Genomic DNA, 21,003 nt, shown 5'->3' on the forward strand with positions numbered 1-21,003 from the left:
GTATACACTAGAATTGGTAGAGGATGAAGGTAGTATGCGAAATTACTGAATCAAAGTGTCCAACAAATTATAGAATACAAAATAAATATTTTTAAAAACAAGAGATTTCCTATATATATAAAACAAAATTTTCTAGAGAGAAAACTATCTGGCTGGGCACGGTGGTTCATGCTTGTAATCCCAGCACTTTAGGAGGCCACAGTGGGTAGATCACCTGAGTGAGGAGTTCCAGACCAGCTTGGGCAACATGACAAAACCTCATCTCTACAAAAATTAGCCAGGCATGATGGCCCGGTGCCTGTAGTCCCAGCTATTTCGGAGGCTGAGGTGGGAGGATCACTTGAGCCTGGGAGGCAGAGATTGCCGTGAGCAGAGACCGTGCCATTGCACTTGAGCCTGGGCAACAGAGTGAGACCCTGTTTAAAAAAAAAAAAAGAATTTTCAAAAATGTTTAGGTTAACTACACTTACAAAGACTAATCCTCAAAGGCTTTGGCATTTTAATAAAAAAAATGTTATACAGCACCATGTCTTTAAATGGTTAAAATTGGTTCCCTAAGCATTTGAATAGATGACAAAGTACACATTCAAACATTACATTATTCATTTAAAATACAACTCTCAATTCTGCACTTACTATAGAAGTATAGTATGTATTGAGCTTCATTCAACTATTCATTAAACAAATGTCTGTAAAATGATTATTGTCATGTGCCATGTGCTGGATGAATACATTAAAGTCTACTAAGGGAATCAGATATTACAATGCAGCACAATAAGTTTTATTTTTTATTTTTATTTTTATTTTTTTTTTGAGACGGAGTCTTGCTCTGTTGCCTGGGCTGGAGTGTAGCGGCGCGATCTTGGCTCACTGCAACCTCTGCCTCCAGGGTTCAAGAGATGCTCCCACCTCAGCCTCTCGAGTAGCTAGGACTACAGGCGTGTGCCACCACACCCAGCTAATTTTTATACTTTTTGTAGAGATGGAGTTTTGCCATATTGGCCAGGCTGGTCTTGAACTCCTGAGCTCAAGTGATCCGCTTGCCTCAGCCTCCCAAAGGGCTAGGATTACGCCCAAAGATGTGAGCCACCGCTCCCAGCCTAGTTGTATAATAAGAGTATTAATGACATCTTGCACACAGGCCCTTGGAGCATCTGTAAGATTCACAGTAGAGTGGGAATTTGGCCTGAATCTATCTACACCAATAAGAAAAAAAAGGCATGTGGGGAGGAGATAAGGACACTGCAGATGTTAGACAGCATGTGGAAAGACACTATATGAAGTTCAGAAGGAGTAGGGAGAAGTCAAATGTAGTTAGAAGTGTACAGTTGGTTGAGGGTGCAGGATTTTGACTAAGCATGAGTTCAAATTTTCGTTTTGCTACTCACTAGCTGGAGGAATTTTTGCCAGTAACTAAACCTAAGTTGCTGTCCTTTCATCTGTGAAATGGGGATAGTAACAATACCTAGATTGCAGAGTTAACAGGAAGATTTAAGAGCATGTGTGGAACCTAGTATTGTGTCTAACCTACCCAGACTAAGAGCTAAATAAATGGGCCGGACACAGTGGCTTCTTCCTGTAATCCCAGCACTTTGGGAGGCTGAGGCAGGTGGATCACCTGAGGTCAGGAGTTCGAAACCAGCCTGACCAACATGGTGAAACCTCATCTCTACTAAAAATACAAAAATTAACCAGGCGTGGTGGTGGGTGCCTGTAATCCTAGCTCTGGGAGGCTGAGACAGGAGAATAGTTTGAACCTGGCAGGCAGATGTTGCAGTGAGCTGAGATCACGCCATTGCACTCCAACCTGGGCAACAAAGCAAGACTCCGTCTCAAAATAAACAAATAAAAATGAAAATAAATAAATTAATGGTAGATATTTTTATATTATTTATTACTACTTTATGTAATAATATCAAAACATTTGGCTACATATTTCTGAGAATTTTCATTCTATGGCCTTAAAATTTTTTTAATTTTAAATTTAATTTATTATTTATTTATTTATTTTCTTTTGGAGACAGAGTCTTACTATGTTGCTGAGACTGATTCCCGGGCTCAAGCAATCCTCCCACCTCCGCCTTCCAAATAGCTGGGCCTACAGGCATGCACCTGGCCATTCTATGGCTTTTTAAATGACACGTGTTAATTGCCAACTTCTTTTAGATGTTCTCTAAAAGAAAATGGTATTTGTTCAGGAATAGGACATTGCAATGGGAATATGTGTGCCATAGTAAACTATATGCATGTACAGGGAGGTAAAGGAAGATAAAGGTTTTTAAAGGAAAAATAAAGAGGATTACAGAATTGTTTTGAAGTGATTCTCCTTCAAAGGATCCATAACAAGGATCTGTAACAAGGGTGGCATCAGTCAAGGTTGGCTGGCAGATGTCCTCACAGAAGCATTTTTTGTGTAAGGTTGTGATGATCTTTGTGCAATGTTGTGCTTTTTGTAGTCTTTTGTGATAGTTTTTGTTACGAAGCACTCATACATGAGAACCGTCTCTCCAGAGCCTTCCTCAGTTCTATTTGTCAGGATTTTGTTCGTTTTTAACACAAATGACACCATTTTGATTCTGGTGACTTTCTTGTAATAATGAGTTCACTTTTTCATACAGAGCCCAAGTATAAAAGTATTACTTCTTCCTGAGCAAAAATATGGTAAATGAGTTACTTCAGACCACATTCACTTTAGGGAATAATTTCTACCCCAGAATCAGTGGTTTATGTAACTGCTTGTTATAGAACTTGATAGTCTTAAAAAGCTTTACAGAGAGCATCTATTACATGGTAAAATGTCCAAAATGTAGAAAATTTCTATGAATTCAAGCATATGCATGTGGCTTTGCAAGTATTTTAAAATCATTTGCATGAGTAATTGTCCCTCAAAGGAATAAGCTGCATTCGCATGTCTCTTTCTTTAGGTCTGTTTCTGTCTCAGCCTATTGCACTCAGGTTTCTGTTCCTTTTCACGCTTGACTCCCTGAAATGACTCTGACATACATTGCAAATAGATACTTAATGGCTAAATTAGTGAATTTTTTTTTAAGCTTTTGGTTTCCATGAATTCTCAGAATTGGACATGGTTGAACTGCCTCTTCTTTTTGAAATTCTGTCTGTACTTTGGCTTCATGATGCCACACCCACCTGGTTTTCCTCTTACATCTCTGGCCACTCTTTCTCGGTATGTTTTATTTTTCCTGTTCTCATTACCTGCCACTTAATGTTGGGTATCTGCAGGGTTTCTGTCTTTGGCTCTCTTCTCATTCTACAAATTCTCCATGGGATGATTTCATCCTCTTTATTGCTTTCCATGAGCAGATGTATAATAATATGAGTTTCAAATTTAATCTCCATCCCTGACCTCGCTCCATTGTTTCTGACTGGCTTCTAACCCTAGTTACTAACAGAATATCTCCATCTGGCTGTCCCAGAGACACTTAAAATCATTATATCCCAAAATGAATTTAATCTCTTTTTTTTTTCCAACCTGTTCTGTCTCCTTCACTCTCATCTTGGTGACTGGCTTCCCTATCCATACATGCACAACCCAGAGAGCTGGGAATTATCCTGGCTTCTTTTCTTTCCTTAGCCAAATGCCCTCCCCATATTCAATCGGTGTCCAAGTCCTGTTGATTCTATTTCGTGAACATGTTTTGGCCTCTTCTGTCCATCCCCATTACTCCCAGCAACTCACATCTTGACTATTGCAACAGTATCCTAACCAGTCTCCTTGCCTTCACTTTTAGTCAATCAAGTTGTTTCGTTTCACTGGTAAAACCTCTCTGGTGGATTTTCACTGAATATGTGCTAAAACCCAAACTTCCCTGCATGGTGTTGTATATTCTTGATGATCTGACTTCAGCGAATTTTTGAGTCTTGTTTTTTTTTCCACCCCTCCTTTTCTGTCCACAGGATTGCATGCTGTTGGGAAGCTTTTCCTCAGCGGCTGACTGCAGAGCTGTGTATGAACCCTACATACAGGCAGAATCACTCAGTCCCGGGCCTACGTCCATAGCTGCATTGTCTCACAGGTTTCCATCATGGCTCCCATCATCCTTTATTAAACTTGTTTATATGCACACTTCAGCCTATTTCTCTGGTATCTCATTGTATTTACAATAATTTTTGGCATAAATATCAGTATCAATAGATATATATCAAGCACTTAAGGAATTCCTCAAGAAACTTCCTCCAAGAACTTCCTCAAGGAACCTGGAAAATGAGAACAACTCCCATCTCTTTGGTAATTCCTCAAACTGTTCTATCTCTAGCATGTAATAAACATTGTCTCGCTGTGGGATAATTAAGGAATCAGAGAGACCGAAGGGTTGAGGAGGAATTATTTAATTATTTAGGTGCACTGACCCCGTCAGATTAACATCCAAAGGACTGAGCCTCGAACAGAGAGTCAAGCTACCTTTGAAGCATTTTGTGGGACAGGGGAGATCTGTGCAGGGGGAAACATATTACAGAAGCGAGAAACAAAGACAGTTATTCAATTGAGACATGCATTACATTATTTCTTACTTTTCAAGGAGCAACATGTTTTACGACTTGAGATTATCTGTCTAGTGACCTTGCAGCTGCACAGCTAGAGAAACCGTCTTCACAATGCCTGGGAAAGGGAGAGATAAGGCTCACTAGCCACAGAAAAACAGACAGTTAATTTTAAAGGACTCTGGCTCTTTCTCTTCTTCAGGGGGAATTGGGTTTTCTTACATACAACTGAGTTTTTGCTTACACATTCTTTAATTTCTTTTAATTCCTATTTCAGCCTGACTGAAAATCGAGGAGCTACCTGGTTGCACACAGTACTGATTCCCACCCAATGTGTTTCTATGTTCTTTGAAAGACAATGTCATTGTGACTTAGTTGAATTAAATTGATGTGCTCTCCACCATCATCCCATAAAATATTCACCATCATTATCACTATCATTATAATCTGACTCATAGGCCAGCTTAAGATGGTCAAATAAGTTAGTTTGTTAAACCAATTTAAAACACACAGTCTTAGCTTTGTACAGTAGAAATATGGTAGCCAATGAAGTTTATCCTACATTATTGCTAATTGAAAGCTTTTTCCAATACTGGCTCATAGGCCAGATTAAGATGGCCTATCATTATACTCTGGCTCATAGGCCAGATTAAGATGATTAAGTTAGTTTGTTAAATCAATTTAAAATACACAGTCTTAGCTTTGTACAGTGGAAATACGGTAGCCAGTGAGGTTTATCCTACATTATTGCTAATTGAAAACTTTTTCCAATACCCTGCCATGACAACTTGCTAGATAGTCAGCATTGGCAATTTTTGACAGTCACTATGGAGACTGAATTTTTTTAGAAAAAAGCAGGAAGCAAGGGGAAAGAGATTGGGTAGGTGAACACATTTAGATCAGACAGGTGAAAGGACCACACTACTGTGGGTCACTCAGTGTTCATATGTTCTGCCTCTCTCTCTGCCTCAGCTGCCTTCTCCAAAGATGGCATGGTTACAAGAACCAGAGTGTAGGTAAGAACGTTCGGAGATGGAAGGTTCAGGGTGCCAATCTACGCTTGCTCTATCAAAAAGACTGAGGTTGCTGGGTGCTGGGGCTCACAACTGTAATTCAAACACTTTGGAAAATTGAAGCAGGCAGAGTGCTTGAGCCCAGGAGTTCAAGAACAGCCTGGGCAACATGGCGAGATCACGTCTCTACAAAAAAATTAAAAAAAAAATTAGCCGGGCATGATGGCGCATGCCTGTAGTCCCAGCTACCCAGGAGGATGAGGTGGGGGATCACCTGAGCCCCGGAGTTTGAGGCTGCAGTGAGCAGGCAATGAGCCATGATCGTGCCACTGCACTCCAGCCTGGGTGACAGAGCAAGATCCTGTCCCCAAACAATAAAAATAATAAAAAGACAGAGGTAAGTATGTGTGGCTACACCTACAGCTCAGCGATGACCTTATGAGCAGCATTATACATTTTAAGCACAAAACAAATGGGTTAGAATGGATGATACCAATGGGTGGTCAATTTGAGGTAGACCAGACTGATTCATGCTTTATGAATATTTAAGGTTTATTTTGCTTTCCATCTCTATCTACAAGTAACACTCTTGTTTGTTTTGTCCTTTTAACATATGTTTAAGAAGTAAAGGTCTATTTATTCTATGTTTAACATGTTTCATGCGTTAAGGGTGTACTTGTTATCTGTACTTAACATATGAGTTGATGTAACATATACTTACAGGTAAGTTTCATCTATCCCATTTGTTTCTCCTATTCTTTAGGGCAGAATTGAAAATTCTTAAATAATACAGCAAATGCATGTTACATTATGAATAAAAAATCAGAGGCACAGGGCCAGTAAGTCCCTTCTACAAAGTCCCCGCCATTTTTCCAAGGGCATGAAAAAAAGTCAGGCTTCAAATATAAAACATCTGGCTCCAGAGCCCTTTTTTTTTTTTTTTTTTTTTTTTTTTCAAGTGACAGGGTCTTGCTCTGCTGCCAGGCTGGAGTGCAATGGCATGATCATGGTTCACTGCAGCCTTGACTTCCCTGGGCTCAAGGGTCAAGTAATCCTCCTTGCCTTTGACCTCCCAAAGTACTGAGATTATAGGTCTGAGCCACCATGCCTGGCCTAAGAGCCCACTCCTTAATCACCATCCTAAACTGATTCCTAATTTGCCTGAGAAAACACAGCTGCTAAGTCTGACCTTAAGTCCAGTGCTCTTCATGCTAATTACTCTTTGTGAATAAGTACTCTCAGGCCAGGAGATCTGTCTTGTTCATCTCTGCATTTTTACCACCAAGCACAGAGCCTGGGCAAATACTTGTTGACCAAGAGAATATCTCATTTTATACCTTTTGTTTTTCTTTTGGGTTATGTTAGGTGTGCGGAATAATTCCAATTTAACATTTAAGAAAATTTAACCTTTGGCATTTAAAGTTAAATTACCTTAGGTATTTGATTTAAAACTGATTAACCTAAAGAAATACTAGTTGCTACGGAATAAAAGATAAGGATCTATGAACTGAGATCTAGCATTGATTGTGAAACTGATCCTTTTAAAGGGCTTCTCTGCTTCACTTTCTCTAGTAGGAAAATGGTCCTAGTAACTCTTATCTATTCCCTTCACCAGCAATTGTTACATTATCCATTCTTCCTGTTACTAGCATATCTTTAAAAAATGGCTTCTGCTTTATCAGTTAGATATTATTTAAAAATGTAAGTCTGTCTATAAATTCATAAAATCAATGAACCATAAACATATTTACATATTAAAATTACATATTTTCTATCCTTTTAAAAAACAGATTTTATGCTACATTTGGACATGTTGAACATCCTTTAATTTGGTAAATATCCTACAATTTTCCTCATTCATTTGACTTTTGTGAGAGAAAACAATTAGCCTTCTGAAAGAAATTAACATACATTATATGCTAGTAAAATATTTTAATGCCTCATCTGTTCCACATTTTTTATATGTTTATTGGCATGTTTATTTCCCCACTTATGAAAATATTGTTTCTCTGTAGGAAGTTGGCAGTAATCTCAATAGATACATGACTAGAACTCAACGTAATGGGTGATTAATCCTGGCTACCCATCAGAATCACCTGGGACATGTAAAAAAACAAAACTGATGCCCCGGGCCTACCTCAAACAATTTAAGTCAGTATTTCTAGGGCTGGAATTGGGACATCTCTATTTTAAAGAACTTCTCAGATATTCTACAAAATACTTGACCAGCACTCTTCAAAACTGCCAAGGTCATCATAAACAAGGAATGTCTAAAAAACGGCCACAGATCAGAGGAGGTAAAGGAGACATGATAACTAAATGTTATGTGGTACCGTAAGTGAGATCCTGGAATAGAGAAATAATATTAGGGGAAAAGTACTGAAATCCAAATAAACTGTGGAGTTTAGTTAATAGTAATGTAACATTGATTATTGTTCCTTATTTGTAACAAATATATCATCTTACACAAAAACAAATGTCAATATCTCACACAATAGAGAAACTGGGTATATGGGAACTGTCTACTATTTTTGTGACTTTTCTGTAAATAGAAAACTATTCTTTAAAAAAGTTTATTTAGAACATCTGATTATATGATAAAGAGTAAAAGATAAGGATCTATGAACTGAGATCTAGCATCCTTTGTGAAACCGACCCTTTAAAAGGGCTTGTTTCTCTGTGCTTCACTTTCTCTAGTAGGGTTGAAAATCACTTATATAGTAATCTGCTTACAGAGTACCAGAAAACAAAAAGACCCTGTGAAATACTGAGCCCAATTGTCAATTGTTGGCATGTGCGTTCTTAAAAATTTGACACTTAGAAACCATGGGCTGCTTCATTAGGACTTTTACGGAAATTACATTTCTACCGGCAGTTCCAGGGCAACACAAATAGACCAATGACAATACACTTAACTATAACAATCACAATCCTGATAATTACTGACTTCCAAAATACAACAATTCGAGAAAGACTGCTTAGTAGAGAAGAAAAGGTAACAATAAATTTCTCAGTTTAGAAGCAGAAGGTTCATTTTAATATCTATGAAAAATATAAATATGTGGATTAAATATAATGTCTAATGTTTTCTCAGACCCCAGCAGTTTGAGAAAAGCCAGTTTGGATTTAGCCGGTCACATCTCTCTTTTCAAAACTGTTGCCATTAAGCACATTTGTCATCTGTGCAAATTTCTAGAGAAAAGTCAGAATTGTTTTTGAAGAAATCATCTGCACAAGTAAACACTTGCCAAACAGCAAGTGCCAGGAGACGGTGTTTCACAACGCTCTTTTTAAAAATTATTATTTTTTGCACACATTATCTAGTTTGGTAAAACTGTCACCAATTTACAATCCGGAATCACCATGTGAGTCGAATTAACAAATATATTAGCAACTTGTAGTCAACCAGATTGTAGTTCCAGCTCCCTAACTCAATGCAATTTGAATAATTTCTCTTCTCTATCTCAGTTTCTCATCTGTAAAATGAGTAAAAGCAAGCCCTCTGCAGTTCAGACGTTGAGATTCGGTGGGAAGGACCTCGAGAAACAGAGTGGAGAATTTCAGGATTTAGGGCTTTAGGTCTTGATGGGTGGGATGGTAAGGTGGAAGCTGTTTACTTGTTTGTGTTTCTAGAATCAGAAGGTAAAGCGAGAGGGATAGAAACGAGCGAATGGAAGTAGGACAGACACCGGACAGAGATCAACTCGGGACTTTTCCGGACCTGCCGGGCCGGCAGAGCATTCGGTTGCTAGGCAACTGCGCCTCCTGGGAGGGCGGAGGACCCCAGGGGCAGGTGTCTAAGTCACTACCTTTTTGTTTAGCCGCGGTGGTTTCTTCTCAAAATTAATGAAACCTGTAGCCTTTAAAAGTACACAATTTTTTGCAACCAAGTTTAGTCAAGGCCTGTAGCCCAGTTCTGCTCACGGTGGTTTTTTTTTTTTTTCCTGTTCTCAGGCGCGCTGCGGACACCTCTCGGGCAAGGCCCCAGCCGTCACGGGTTGCCGGGCAAAGCCTGACGCCGCCAGCTCCCGGCTCCCCCGCCCACCGCTCTCCTAGAGCGCTGGGCCTTCGCTGGCCGCACCGGCAGTTATGGGCTCGGAGATGGAGCCGCTGCTCCTGGCCTGGAGCTATTTTAGGCGCAGGAAGTTCCAGCTCTGCGCCGATCTGTGCACGCAGATGCTGGAGAAGTCCCCTTATGACCAGGTACCGGCCAGCTCCCGTCAGCCTGTGCATCCTGACGCTGAGGCTGCGGGGTCTGGGGTATATTCCGGCCCCGGGTGGGGAGGCCGGGGAGGAAGGCTCAAGGCGGGCTGACCGTTCGGCCCTCGGAGGCGCCCGGAGCGAGACCTTGTGGAGCTGTGGCTAGCGGGTCCGCTGTCCGCCACGCCCACGGGGATAGCAAGTTCTGTGCCATGACCGCCCCCTCCTCACAATCTTCAGCCTCTCCTCCCCTATACGTGTCCCAGAGTGAGAGCCCTGAATTTTACTTTGACGAGGAACTTTGATAATTCATTTATACTTGCATATTGATGGGCTTTAAACTCTCAGCGTGTGCGTTATTAATTTCTAAACAATATGCATAAACAAAGATCTGTGACTCTCCACCTCCTGTTAACGTAGCTGCCTTTTTCCTTTTGGATCGAACATGTGATCCTCCCACTTCATCTTTAGACTGTTGTCCAAGAGTGAAGGAGGCCATCAGTTTAGCTTGAGGCAAATATACAAGTTGGAGGAATGAGAATCTAGGAGGGAGAAAGATACATTCATTATTTAAAAAATTACCTGGACAAGGGAAGCTATAATTGTAGGAGGGAGAAATGGGAAAGAAAGGCTCCTTACAAGAAGGAATGATGGCATTGATAAAAAGAGAAATAAACTAAAGTAATGTGTATAGTGAGTGGAAAAGGTGGTATACAATGTACGTGAGTGGTACAATTCTGGTGGGCAGGTGGCTCCTGGAATAGGCAAAAAAGGAGAAAATGGGAGAACAGAAGTAGCGCTGTGGCAGTTTGTCAGTGCTTTTAGTAAATGCGGAATATACCTACATAATTCTAGTTCCCTAGCTTTTCCTCTAGTGGTGTTGCCTTGGAGATGTTAGAAAAAAATGGAAAATTGAAAGGAGTTACAAAAGCGGAGGACTGAGTGTGAATGCTGTTACTAGGCTCTGCCTTAGCTCCCAGCAAATGGATGATGGATGATAACCTGCTGAGATGAATATTTTGTCCTTCAGATAGTACATCTCTCTCAGAACAGCCTACGTTAGTGGTAATGCAAAGCTAGGTTCTGTTGTTAGTTCACATCAGTTAATAGGACTATGTTTCTGTAGACAAGCATTTGTCCAAGTGTTTTTTTTTTTTTTTTTTCTGAGATGGAGTCTCGCTCTGTCACCCAGGCTGGAGTGCAGCGGCGTGATCTCGGATCTCTGCAACCTCCGCCTCCTGGGTTCAAGGGATTCTCCTGCCTCAGACTCCCAAGTAGCTGGGACTACAGGTGCGTGCCACCACTCCCGGCTAATTTTTTTGTATTTTTAGTAGAGATGGGGTTTCACCGTGTTAGCCAGGGTGGTCTCGAACTCCTGACCTCGTGATCCGTCCACCTCGGCCTCCCAAAGGGTTGGGATTACAGGCGTGAGCCACCGCGCCCGTCCCCCAAGTGTGTTTTTTGGCATAGTAATCTCATAGATATTGCTTTCAAAAATACACAATCAAATATGTTTGGTAATCGTGACAAAATATTGATCCCTTTACGTTGGTATAACAGAAACTTGTTAAGAACCTTTGATGTGGCCAGGCGCGGTGGATCACGCCTGTAATCCCAGCACTTTGGGAGGCCGAGGTGGGCGGATCACGAGGTCAGGAATCTGATCGAGACCATCCTGGCTAACACAGTGAAACTCCGCCTCTACTGAAAATACAAAAAAAAATTAGCCAGGCCTAGTGGCGGGCACCTGTAGTCCTAGCTACAGGCTGAGGTAGAAGAATGGAGTGAACCCAAGAGGCGGAGCTTGCAGTCAGCCGAGATCGCGCCACTGCACTCCAGCCTGGGCCACAGAGCGAGACTCCGTTTCAAAAAAAAAAAAAGAACCTTTGATGTGCCAGACATTGTTCTAGGCACAACGGTTTGCAGGAACTTTATGTGCTGTTTTCATTTTTCCATTGAGTTAGGGTGGTTTTCATTCTGTGTTCCACAAAACAGTAGTCCCAAGAGCTGTTCAGTGAGAAAAAGTTTCCTCATTAAATACATTTGGGAAATGTATGTTCCTTCTTGGAGATTCAGGATGTACCCTAAAGGCTCTGAGTAGTTTTGAAGAAAAGGAAGCTAGTTTTGCCTATTTTTGATTAATCCAAATAATTAAATAGTTCTGAAACTTATTTGACTACCGGATTTCTTTTTTTTTTTTTTTTGGCCCAGGGAAAGGGTCAAATATCTTCACTATTATCGTGGGAAGATGTTGGTACATTGGGAAATGTAGGCGAAGCAGCAGTATTTTTATTAATAATTAAGACCCTCTAATCCTGAGTTCATAGTGACATTCAGTATTGCACCAATGAATTGAGATATCTGGACTTTATATGTATTCATCTCAATGACCTTTCCTTGAGTGCTTACTACAGATTGTGTATCTCTTATCTGATATGTGACCAGACCTGTATAGAAGTTTCAAAAAACAAGTTATTGTTTTATTTTTGTGAGCAAGGGTTGATATGTTCAGCTCCAATAAATATCAGAGTAGGTCTAAGAGAATCAGTACCAGATCTGGAGGAAATTTGGTATTATTTTCCTTTCTAATCATTTTTATGTGTTTTATTTGTTTATTTGTTTTGTTGAGGTAGTTTGTTATGGTTGAACTGTATATGTTGCCAGTATAATGAGTAGCATTTTACCAGGAATAGACGTTTAACTTGATGTTATCTTACCAAAGCTGCATTTTGATACTAAGTAGGGCTATTGAAAAGTTTACTGGGCTTACTCATGTTAGTCGTTCTTTGACCTGACTTTAAACACTGTACTGTTATTACTCTATGTTTTTCGTAGCACCAGTTTCTGTATTTTGCACCCAGTTGTTATTTCGTGTTGGAAATATTTCTCAGAATGATTTTTCCCAAGCTTGAAGAAATCCTGCCTTTTTCTTAATTAAAAAAATTAATATTTATGTTAGAGTGTTGACACGATTAATGAAAAGCTTTAGGAAGGAAGCTTAAGGAAGTTCATTTGATTACAAGCTTGAAAATTCTCTTTCCTTAGAAAATGACTCCGAGATGGCAAGTCTGTATGGTATCCCAAGCACCTGACGCAGTCAGGCACACGGGGGCTCTTATTATGTATTTGCTGAATGAGTGCATCGATCATGTTCGTATATGGGTTTTGATGGAGTTGTTCATATGTGCCACCTTCCCCTCTATGAAGATCATCCTAGTTGCCTGATCATACTTTGTCTTCCCCTGCCCCATCCTTAATTCTCAGCACCATAGGTTCTTAAATGGACACTTACTTTTTCAAATAAATATAATTTCATTATGGGCATTCTTAATTCTTGTTTTGAGGGTCAGTTTTTAAAAATCAGCTTTTAAAATTCTTCCTGGGTTCCTCCAGGAAAGTGTTTCTAATAGTAATGATCATCATTGCTATTTCTTACAGTGCTTTCATTGTTTCAGTGGAGGAAGTTAAATGATGGAGAGATTCACCATCTATGAAAAGCTAACAGAAATGTGACCAGAGTTGGAGCAGATGGTCCTCTGCTCTGCAGTTAACTGGTTCACCTTCATGCCCCTTTAGCCTCCTGGGCATTTACGGAGGTTTCCACATTTGAGAGTACTTTTCCTCTGTAACTATTTGAATTACTGTTCTGTGCCACCAAACTGATTATAGTATGGAGTGACTTTGAAACCCCTGGACACATAGAGGAGCCCAGAAATTAAAATATTTCTTCTGAGTGCCAAATGGATTCGTTTTTGCTCTTACATTTTCCCCTCCCCATTACAAAAGATAGATTTTGTTTTAATAATGTCATTTTCACTTTTGGTTTTGTTTATTTTCTCCCAGATGAGTAAAACCTCTCAAAATGATTTGTTGTTAATCTTTTATAAGCTGGTCCAGGGAGCTTCAAAAAGATAACACTTTGGTCCCGATACATTAGCATATTGAGATGAAGCCCACCTCAAAAGTCTTTAATTATTGCCTCGTATTTTCTATTAGGATTTCTGGATTTTATTTTTGATAGGCTAGCCAGAGAGGTATGATGTACTATGCAATAGCTTGTTTCTTCAGAGTAACACATTTTAATTTAATTCAGTTCTACAAAAGAACAAAAGGGTAGATTAAATATAATAATATGGTGTTTGGTAATGGGGAAGGGTTCTTGAAGAACATGGGTTCTCAACTGCTTTTTCTAGATGCAGAATAGTGAGGGACAGAGGCCAGCCAGGATCTGTAAGCATGAAGAGTATTAAAGTTCAGATCTGTTAAGAATAAAGAAAGAAAGATAACTGATTAATTTATTATAATTTCCCTTTTTTGATTAAATATAGTAGGAATAACCAATTCATAGAGAAGCTTTATGTTTTCAAAGTGTTCTTTAAATTGTGACTGAAAAGTGGTTAAAAGTTGTAAGATATAAAAAGAGGAAATGCAAAACAGTCCTCTCCGTACAGCACTGTGACCTAGACAGAACGTTTGCTTCTGCGGCTCATGTTGATCGTCATCCTGATTAGTTGCTTAATCTGTTTACTGTTCCTTGTGTTCCATATGTCAGATTCATGGCTTTAAAACCAGTCCTGATTTTTAGCTCCATTATAATTAAACAGTTAATAAAATGTGAAGGTTTTTCAGGCCGTGGGATTTTAAAAGACAATATGCTTTCATTAATGGGGTAAGTGTCTGGTAGATTTTCAGATTATTGAAATCGGTGATTCTAAGGGTGGGACCCATGAGCTGTGTATCAGAATGGGAGAAAGACTTTTTTCTAACTTACATTCTCGCTTTGCCCCAATCTCTGCTTATAATGAGAGATGTTACAGAGAGTAGGGGGTTATTATTGTAAATGGTTTGAAGGAGGAGAAATGGCCGAAAATGACTGGCTTAGATGAAAGATATGAAACCAGGGCTCCCCAATGAGCTATATGTGAGTAGTTGGTTGAGATGGTGATCTGGTGATCCAAGCCAAAGAACATGTCGTGTGATTATCTAATTGGTTTCCTCTTTGGGGCCATGCAGACTTAGCCAGACTTAATCCTTTAATTCTGTACACTGTGGGGCAGGTCATTTATGAATTTGTATTCCTGCTGACTTACACAGATTACACTCCCACTTGGCTGCGTGGTCACTAGATCTCTCTAACCTTCTGAAGCCCATCAATTCCTCTATTCTCTTAAACTTTTTCACCCTTCTTTTATTACTAAATTTTGAATAATGACTCGGCAATTTAAGCATGGAGCTGAGGAGACTCATTAGCCAGCATAAGTACTGGTGGTAATTAGAAAGTTGCATTCAGAATTATCTGGAGATTTAATTCCCTAAAGTAACAGAAACAAGCTAAGAAAATGCTGAACCCTAGGGTGGAAGGAAGGAAGCAAACAGATGTGACTTGAAGTTGATGCTAATGGGTATTTTCCCATTCTAGGAAGTGGCACTCTACTTTCCATGTCCTATTACCTACTTTGAGGGAGAGTCCGAGGAAGTTTTAATTTGATCTTCCATCAGTTCTGTGTTCTGAAAGGGGGAGTAATAGATGGTTTGGTGCCTCTGTTAAGCTTATACTTGAAAAAGTATGATCATATATGTGAAAGAACTCTAAAAGTTGTGAAGTTTTCTTAAAAATGCAAGGTTTTATTGGTCCTTAAGATTCTCCTGTGAGGTGGGTACTATTGCTTTAATTTGAGAAGGTAATGTAGATTATACGACTTTCTCAAGGTCATGCAGCTAAGTGGCTCCCTGAGGATCAAGCCTAGCCCACGTCTTCTGACTCTACAGCAAAGCCTGGAGCTTTCTGCTCAACTGCGTTGATACCCGTATAAATCGCTTGCTAGAATAAGTGAAGCTGCATGGGTGGATTAATTTAAATCACAAGACTATGACTGAGAGAGATCCAAAGAGGAAAAGCTCAGTGATTTTTTCAAAAGAGTTTTCCCCATCTCCAAATTAAAACATTCCGACTCTTTTCCTTCATAGTCCTGCTCCTGATGGATCTCCAGAGATCCATGCCTGTCCTTGGTCTCTCCATATCCTATGGTAGTCTGTGTTCCATCCTTGCTGTCATCCCACATACTCAGCAGAGTCCTGCTCTGGACCCAGAGTGTCTAGGTTCAAATACTGCCTCCATACCTTTGAGGTGAGAGACCAACAGGACTTGTTTTCTGGTCACAACACTGCTGACCAAAACAGGATCTGGTCTAGACAGGATAAAGTGAAGAAACCAGCAGATGGCAAGGAAAGTGACCCCTCCCTGCCCTCACTGCTCATCAGCAGAACACCCTCCCCCCAGCTGCCATGACAGTTTAAAAGTGCCATGACAATGACCCAGAAGTTACCACACCTTTCCATGGCAACAACCCATAAGTTACTGCCCCTTTCCTAGAAAGTTCTAAATAACCTGTTCCCTAATTTGCATTGGCCCACCCCTTAATTTTGCATGTAATTAAAAGTGGGTTTTCATGAGTATAAACAGTTGCCAAAAGCCCATCGTTGCTGATTCTGGCCACACTGCCTATGAGTTAGCCGTACTCTTCAAGGAGCAGTACCAGCCAATAAAAGTGCTGTCTAATACCACTGACTCACCCTACAATTATTTCCTTGGCAAAGCCACGTACCCTCCTGGGCTAAGCCCCAATTTTGGGCCTCACAGGTCCTGCAACACCTTGCTCTCAAAGTGTTCTCATTTGTAAATGGTGATGATAGTATACCTATATCTCAGTGGGTTGTTATAAGGCTCATGAACATGTGGTAAGTGATAAAAAAATGTTAGCTTCAATTGTCTGTACACTTAAAGATATTTGCATGCAGGATTCTGTCATCTATATTTTTCTCAAAGGATTGCTGGGAATCTGGAAAGCATTTGTGAGGAAGATGTCCAGTGAAATGGATGGTGAAAGGATGTTGAATATAGTCCACAAATCATTGGCACTCAATAATTTCCAGAATAATCTCCCCCTTCTCTGACTCTCTTATCTTCCATGTCTTCTGCTTTTCTTTTGTTCCCCTAAGTCACCTGTGTTTGACCATAATGTGAGTACAGTGTTTGACACATTGTACTGTAATTTAGATGCCTCCCTGACTAGAATGTTGTGAAATTAATGTGTTCTCAGCCTCGTACCCACTTAGGCCTGGTCTCCATTTTCCATCAACGCAATCCCTCACCTGTCTCTGCACCTCCCTGCTCATTAGGCCTCTCATTTTCTCCTCTGACCTTCATGTTGATGATTTCCCATAATTTCCCTGCACTCTTCATCCACATGATCAGTCCTAAATGTATCCCTGAAGGCCAGAAGAACAAGACAGCGAGATCGTGAAGACCTTCCTCAGTGAGCAGAAATCCTCTGAGGCTGAACTGGTGGTTTCATTTTGTGTCACTGGAGGAATCTACCTGCCCTTGGCAAATCCCAGCATCCAGTTTCAGTGGCTTCTGTCTTCTTTAGCTGTTTTTTCCTTTTCAAGCATTGTCTACAATCACCTCCAGTAAACTTTCTCCCCCAGTTTTCTATAATGTATTGGATTTATCTTGTATCTCTCCTAAACTTTACCTTTCATTCCTGCCTTATTATGTCCAACTCTTTTTTTTTTTTTTTAAATCTCCAAGAGGCACTGGCAAGAAGGAGCATTTGATTCCCTCAACTGTTTGTATGACTTTAAATTACTTAACGTCTCTGAATTTGTTTCCTTATCTGTAAAGTAGATAATAATACTTTCCTGCTTTCCTCAGATGGTTGTTATGAGACTCAAATGAGATAATGGGCTATAGAGATATGTATACAAGTAAACAGAAGAAAGAAAGAATGCCTTACTTCTTTCCTCTGGCATGTCATTCCCTGGATTGGTGTGTTTCCTTAAGTTTGGACTGTGTTTAGGAAATCTGTACTTTTTCCACATCCTTGGTAGGCACACTGGAGTTGAAAACCTCCAATTGCTATGTGTTCTCTAGTTGCTGTTTTGTGTTCGGTTCAGCTGACTGCCACATCTTCTGTAACTCCCATCCTTTGGGGCCCTCATATTCTAGCCTAACTTAACCTTTTCCTCTCATGTTCCTACCATGTGTCATGTTAAATAAATTGCCTGTTCTTGCATGGTGACCATATGGTTTGCACATTGCTTGTAAGAGTAATATATTCTTTAAAAATATTTGAGGTGTTCTTTTTGGATTTAGAGCTGTAGAAAGCAAGGATCTTCTTTCCTTTTTCTGTTTCTTAGTACTTTCCCCAGTAAAACAGATTAAGTACTCAACAGATGCTGCTGACTAGACAGACATGTAAGTGTAGATGTTTTATAAATAAATTTGTTATAAGTCTGATTTTTTTAAGCCAATGGATTTCTATTTAATTTGTACAGAAAAACCCAGATGCTGAATTTATCAGCATCTGACACTAATGCATATTATGTAGTTTATTTATAAACATTTCTTGGAGGATATTATTGTCAGAATTAACTTATTTTTAGTCATAAATCCCATTGTATTTATGAGGAATACAAGGGTTTGTATTATGTGGATTTTCCTTCTTTAAGTGATTAAAGTCTGAATGTTTTAACCACCATGAACTTATTTTTGAATAAAAGGAGATATTTCCTTGATATAGTTATGAAATTATTCTTAATTTCTGATATATTGTGTGTTCATTAAATAAGTAGTTAAAGTATCTTCTCTTTGCACTTTGATTGAGGTTAGATTAATTAGAATTTTCCGATCATTGAAAATTTAGCATTCTTCAATGTGTATTCATTTTACACAACTCTTGAGAACACTTCTGTAGGAAGACTAAAGTTAATTTTTTGGATTTTTATTGAATGAGTTAGAGTTCACCTACAAATACTTGACTGGTCATTAAGACTTTTATTTTAGAAACTGTATTTCTTAAAACTGTTTACTGCCTTCTTAATGCTTTCCAGGAACCAGATCCTGAATTGCCAGTGCATCAGGTAAAGAAAGGTTTAGCTGCAACCTTTAGTTTAGAGAATTCTTTAATTGCTATTGCTTAGTTGTTGCTATAGATTAGAAAATCTGCTGCGTATCTTCCTGTGGGTTTATAAAATTAGCCATATCTATCAGACATCTGTGCCTTCTTATGTAAATAAATGATTATATTTTCAATACTTTTGTGTATATTGATAGCCTTGTAGAACTAATAATGCGCTGTATTCATTGGGACTTGGAGCTTAAATGGAAATGACCAAGATGGATTAGAAGGATAAGAAAAATAAAGAAGGAGGTAAGGGGAACCAAGGGCTTAAAAAGGGAGCAGGAGAGTCAGTGGAATGACAAATGTCTGAAAGACTGTGATGGATGGGATGGCATGTCTTGAGTCAAGGGTGGACTCTGCTTGGGAAGGTCTTGGTTTTAACTGACCTGGTGACTCTAAGAGGGAGGAGCCTGCCACAGTGAGGGAGGAAGGAAAGGACACTGCCCAGACAGTCACATTGACCAAATCAGTTTGGGTAAGGATGGGAGGCAGCTAGAGGCTTGCTAACTGGGTAACACATAAGGGAATGAATTGGGAGGAAACCCTAGGAGAGAGGAGGGGACACCTGGCCAGTGATACTTTTAGTCCAAGAGAGTTGCCAGTGAGTCTGGGACTAAGGAGAGAAGTTGTGCAGAGTTATAAATCAGAGAGCTTAAATGTTGCCATGTGTTTACCCTGCCAAGCGAGATGGAATGTGAACAGGGTTTCTTTAGGTAAATAAAAGACTTGAACCTTATTAGGGGTTCATATGAGTAATCAGCAAACTTTTTAGAATAGAAAGCAGTTTACAAAGTACTCTCATGGAGGCTTGTGTAGTATTAAACACACACTGTAAATAGGTTAAAATGTGGCACTGTGTTCTTTAAAAGGCTGACATTTGTCTTTTGAATGTTCATAATCTTGATTTTCAAACTGATAGATGGGGCAAAACTATTTTTTTTGCATAATATGGGTACAAGTCATTCAAGAAGGATCAAGTTATAAATACTATGGATTTTGTTCTCAGGAAATTTGGAAGATTTTGATTGAAATTTAAAACATCAACAATTGGCATTGCAGGAATGGTTTTAAAACTATAAATGGCATTTAAGAGCTTTAAACTAGCACAGGGACTTTATGAAAAATCTGTATTTGGCATTATTTTCCAGTTCTGTTTGTATAGACTTAATTATCCGCTGTATGATGATACAAAAGGGAACAAGGCTGACTAGATTCTTTTGGCCTTACTATTTACACTTTTGGAATTTCTTATTTTTGCACATTGTTACAACTTCAAAAGGAATGAGGCTATATACAATAACAATTCAGTATCTTGTGCCTAAGTTTTCATTTTCATAGAGTAGGCAGAGTGTCAATAGTTACTGAGTCTTATGATGTTTAAATCAGGTCAGACAGACTGTTCCTTTCATAGCCTTATTCTAATAATAACCTAAAATTGTTTCTTACATGCTTTAAACTACTGGCCTTGCATTCTGTATTAAGAGTAACAGAATAATTTAAACATGCTTTGCTCAGTCAGCAGAGTTTTAAGCCCTTCATATGTTTATTTTTATAACTAAAACTGAACTAATGTCACAGTGGATGGAATGAGTGAGTCAATATTTTCCTGATGTTTGCTGGCAAGTATCAGCCTCAGGAGTAATGTCCTGTAGACTAACTCAGTTGGTGAATGAGATGGGATTGTGTTTCACAGATATTAAGGGAAAAATCGATATGATTATTCATTTGATTTGGGAGAATCTGTGCTTTTCCCTTAAAAAACAGAGTTCCTAAAGCATCAATTCTTATTTTTATTGATATTATGGTACTTCTAATACATAAATATTTAAATAAATTTACATAAACTGTTTTTTTAAACTGTGTGACCCTCCCATTTATTAATAAGTAAACATATCTGATAAGGCAACTTTATATTTTTATTTAGTTTCAAGGAGTAGTTTGGAGTTACTGTGTGTGCTTTGTTATTCATTTTATTTTAATCACAATTAGTTTTAAAGTTTTTTTGGCTTTTTTTTTAAACAGGCAGAGGATTTTAGGGCTGTAAAACATACTTGGCTTGTTTCCAAAGTAAAAAAAAAAAAATTATTTTTTTTTTAAAGCCAAAGCTCCGTCTGCTGTTTTCATTAAAATCTCAAGAATTGTTCACATTGCCAGGAGCAGTTCTTTGAAAACAGTCTGATGTTTAATCAAGCAGTGATATGTGATTTTCAAGGTCATTTTTTGTTAGGACAGAAGAGAACTCAGGAAGATTAATTTTCTCAAACACTGACAAAATTTAAAATTGAATAACAGTGTGAGGAGATTTTATTCTAGAGCTGTAAATATCA

The 21,003-nt window shown here is 39.0% G+C and overlaps 1 protein-coding gene across 1 annotated transcript in view; it reads left to right on the top strand.

Annotated features, from left to right (window-relative positions):
• The first annotated feature begins 9,467 nt into the window (after window positions 1-9,467).
• Window positions 9,468-21,003, top strand: part of TTC8 (tetratricopeptide repeat domain 8) — a 53,948-nt gene continuing 42,412 nt past the window's right edge. Inside the window, exon 1 of the mRNA XM_017895380.1 lies at window positions 9,468-9,716. Within this exon, the coding sequence (XP_017750869.1) occupies window positions 9,603-9,716 (114 nt within the window). The 5' untranslated portion in view covers window positions 9,468-9,602. The remainder of the gene's footprint in view (window positions 9,717-21,003) is intronic.

This window comes from Rhinopithecus bieti, unplaced genomic scaffold (assembly GCF_001698545.2).
Source record: "Rhinopithecus bieti isolate Rb0 unplaced genomic scaffold, ASM169854v2 scaffold_26710, whole genome shotgun sequence".
Taxonomy (NCBI): Eukaryota; Metazoa; Chordata; class Mammalia; order Primates; family Cercopithecidae; genus Rhinopithecus; species Rhinopithecus bieti.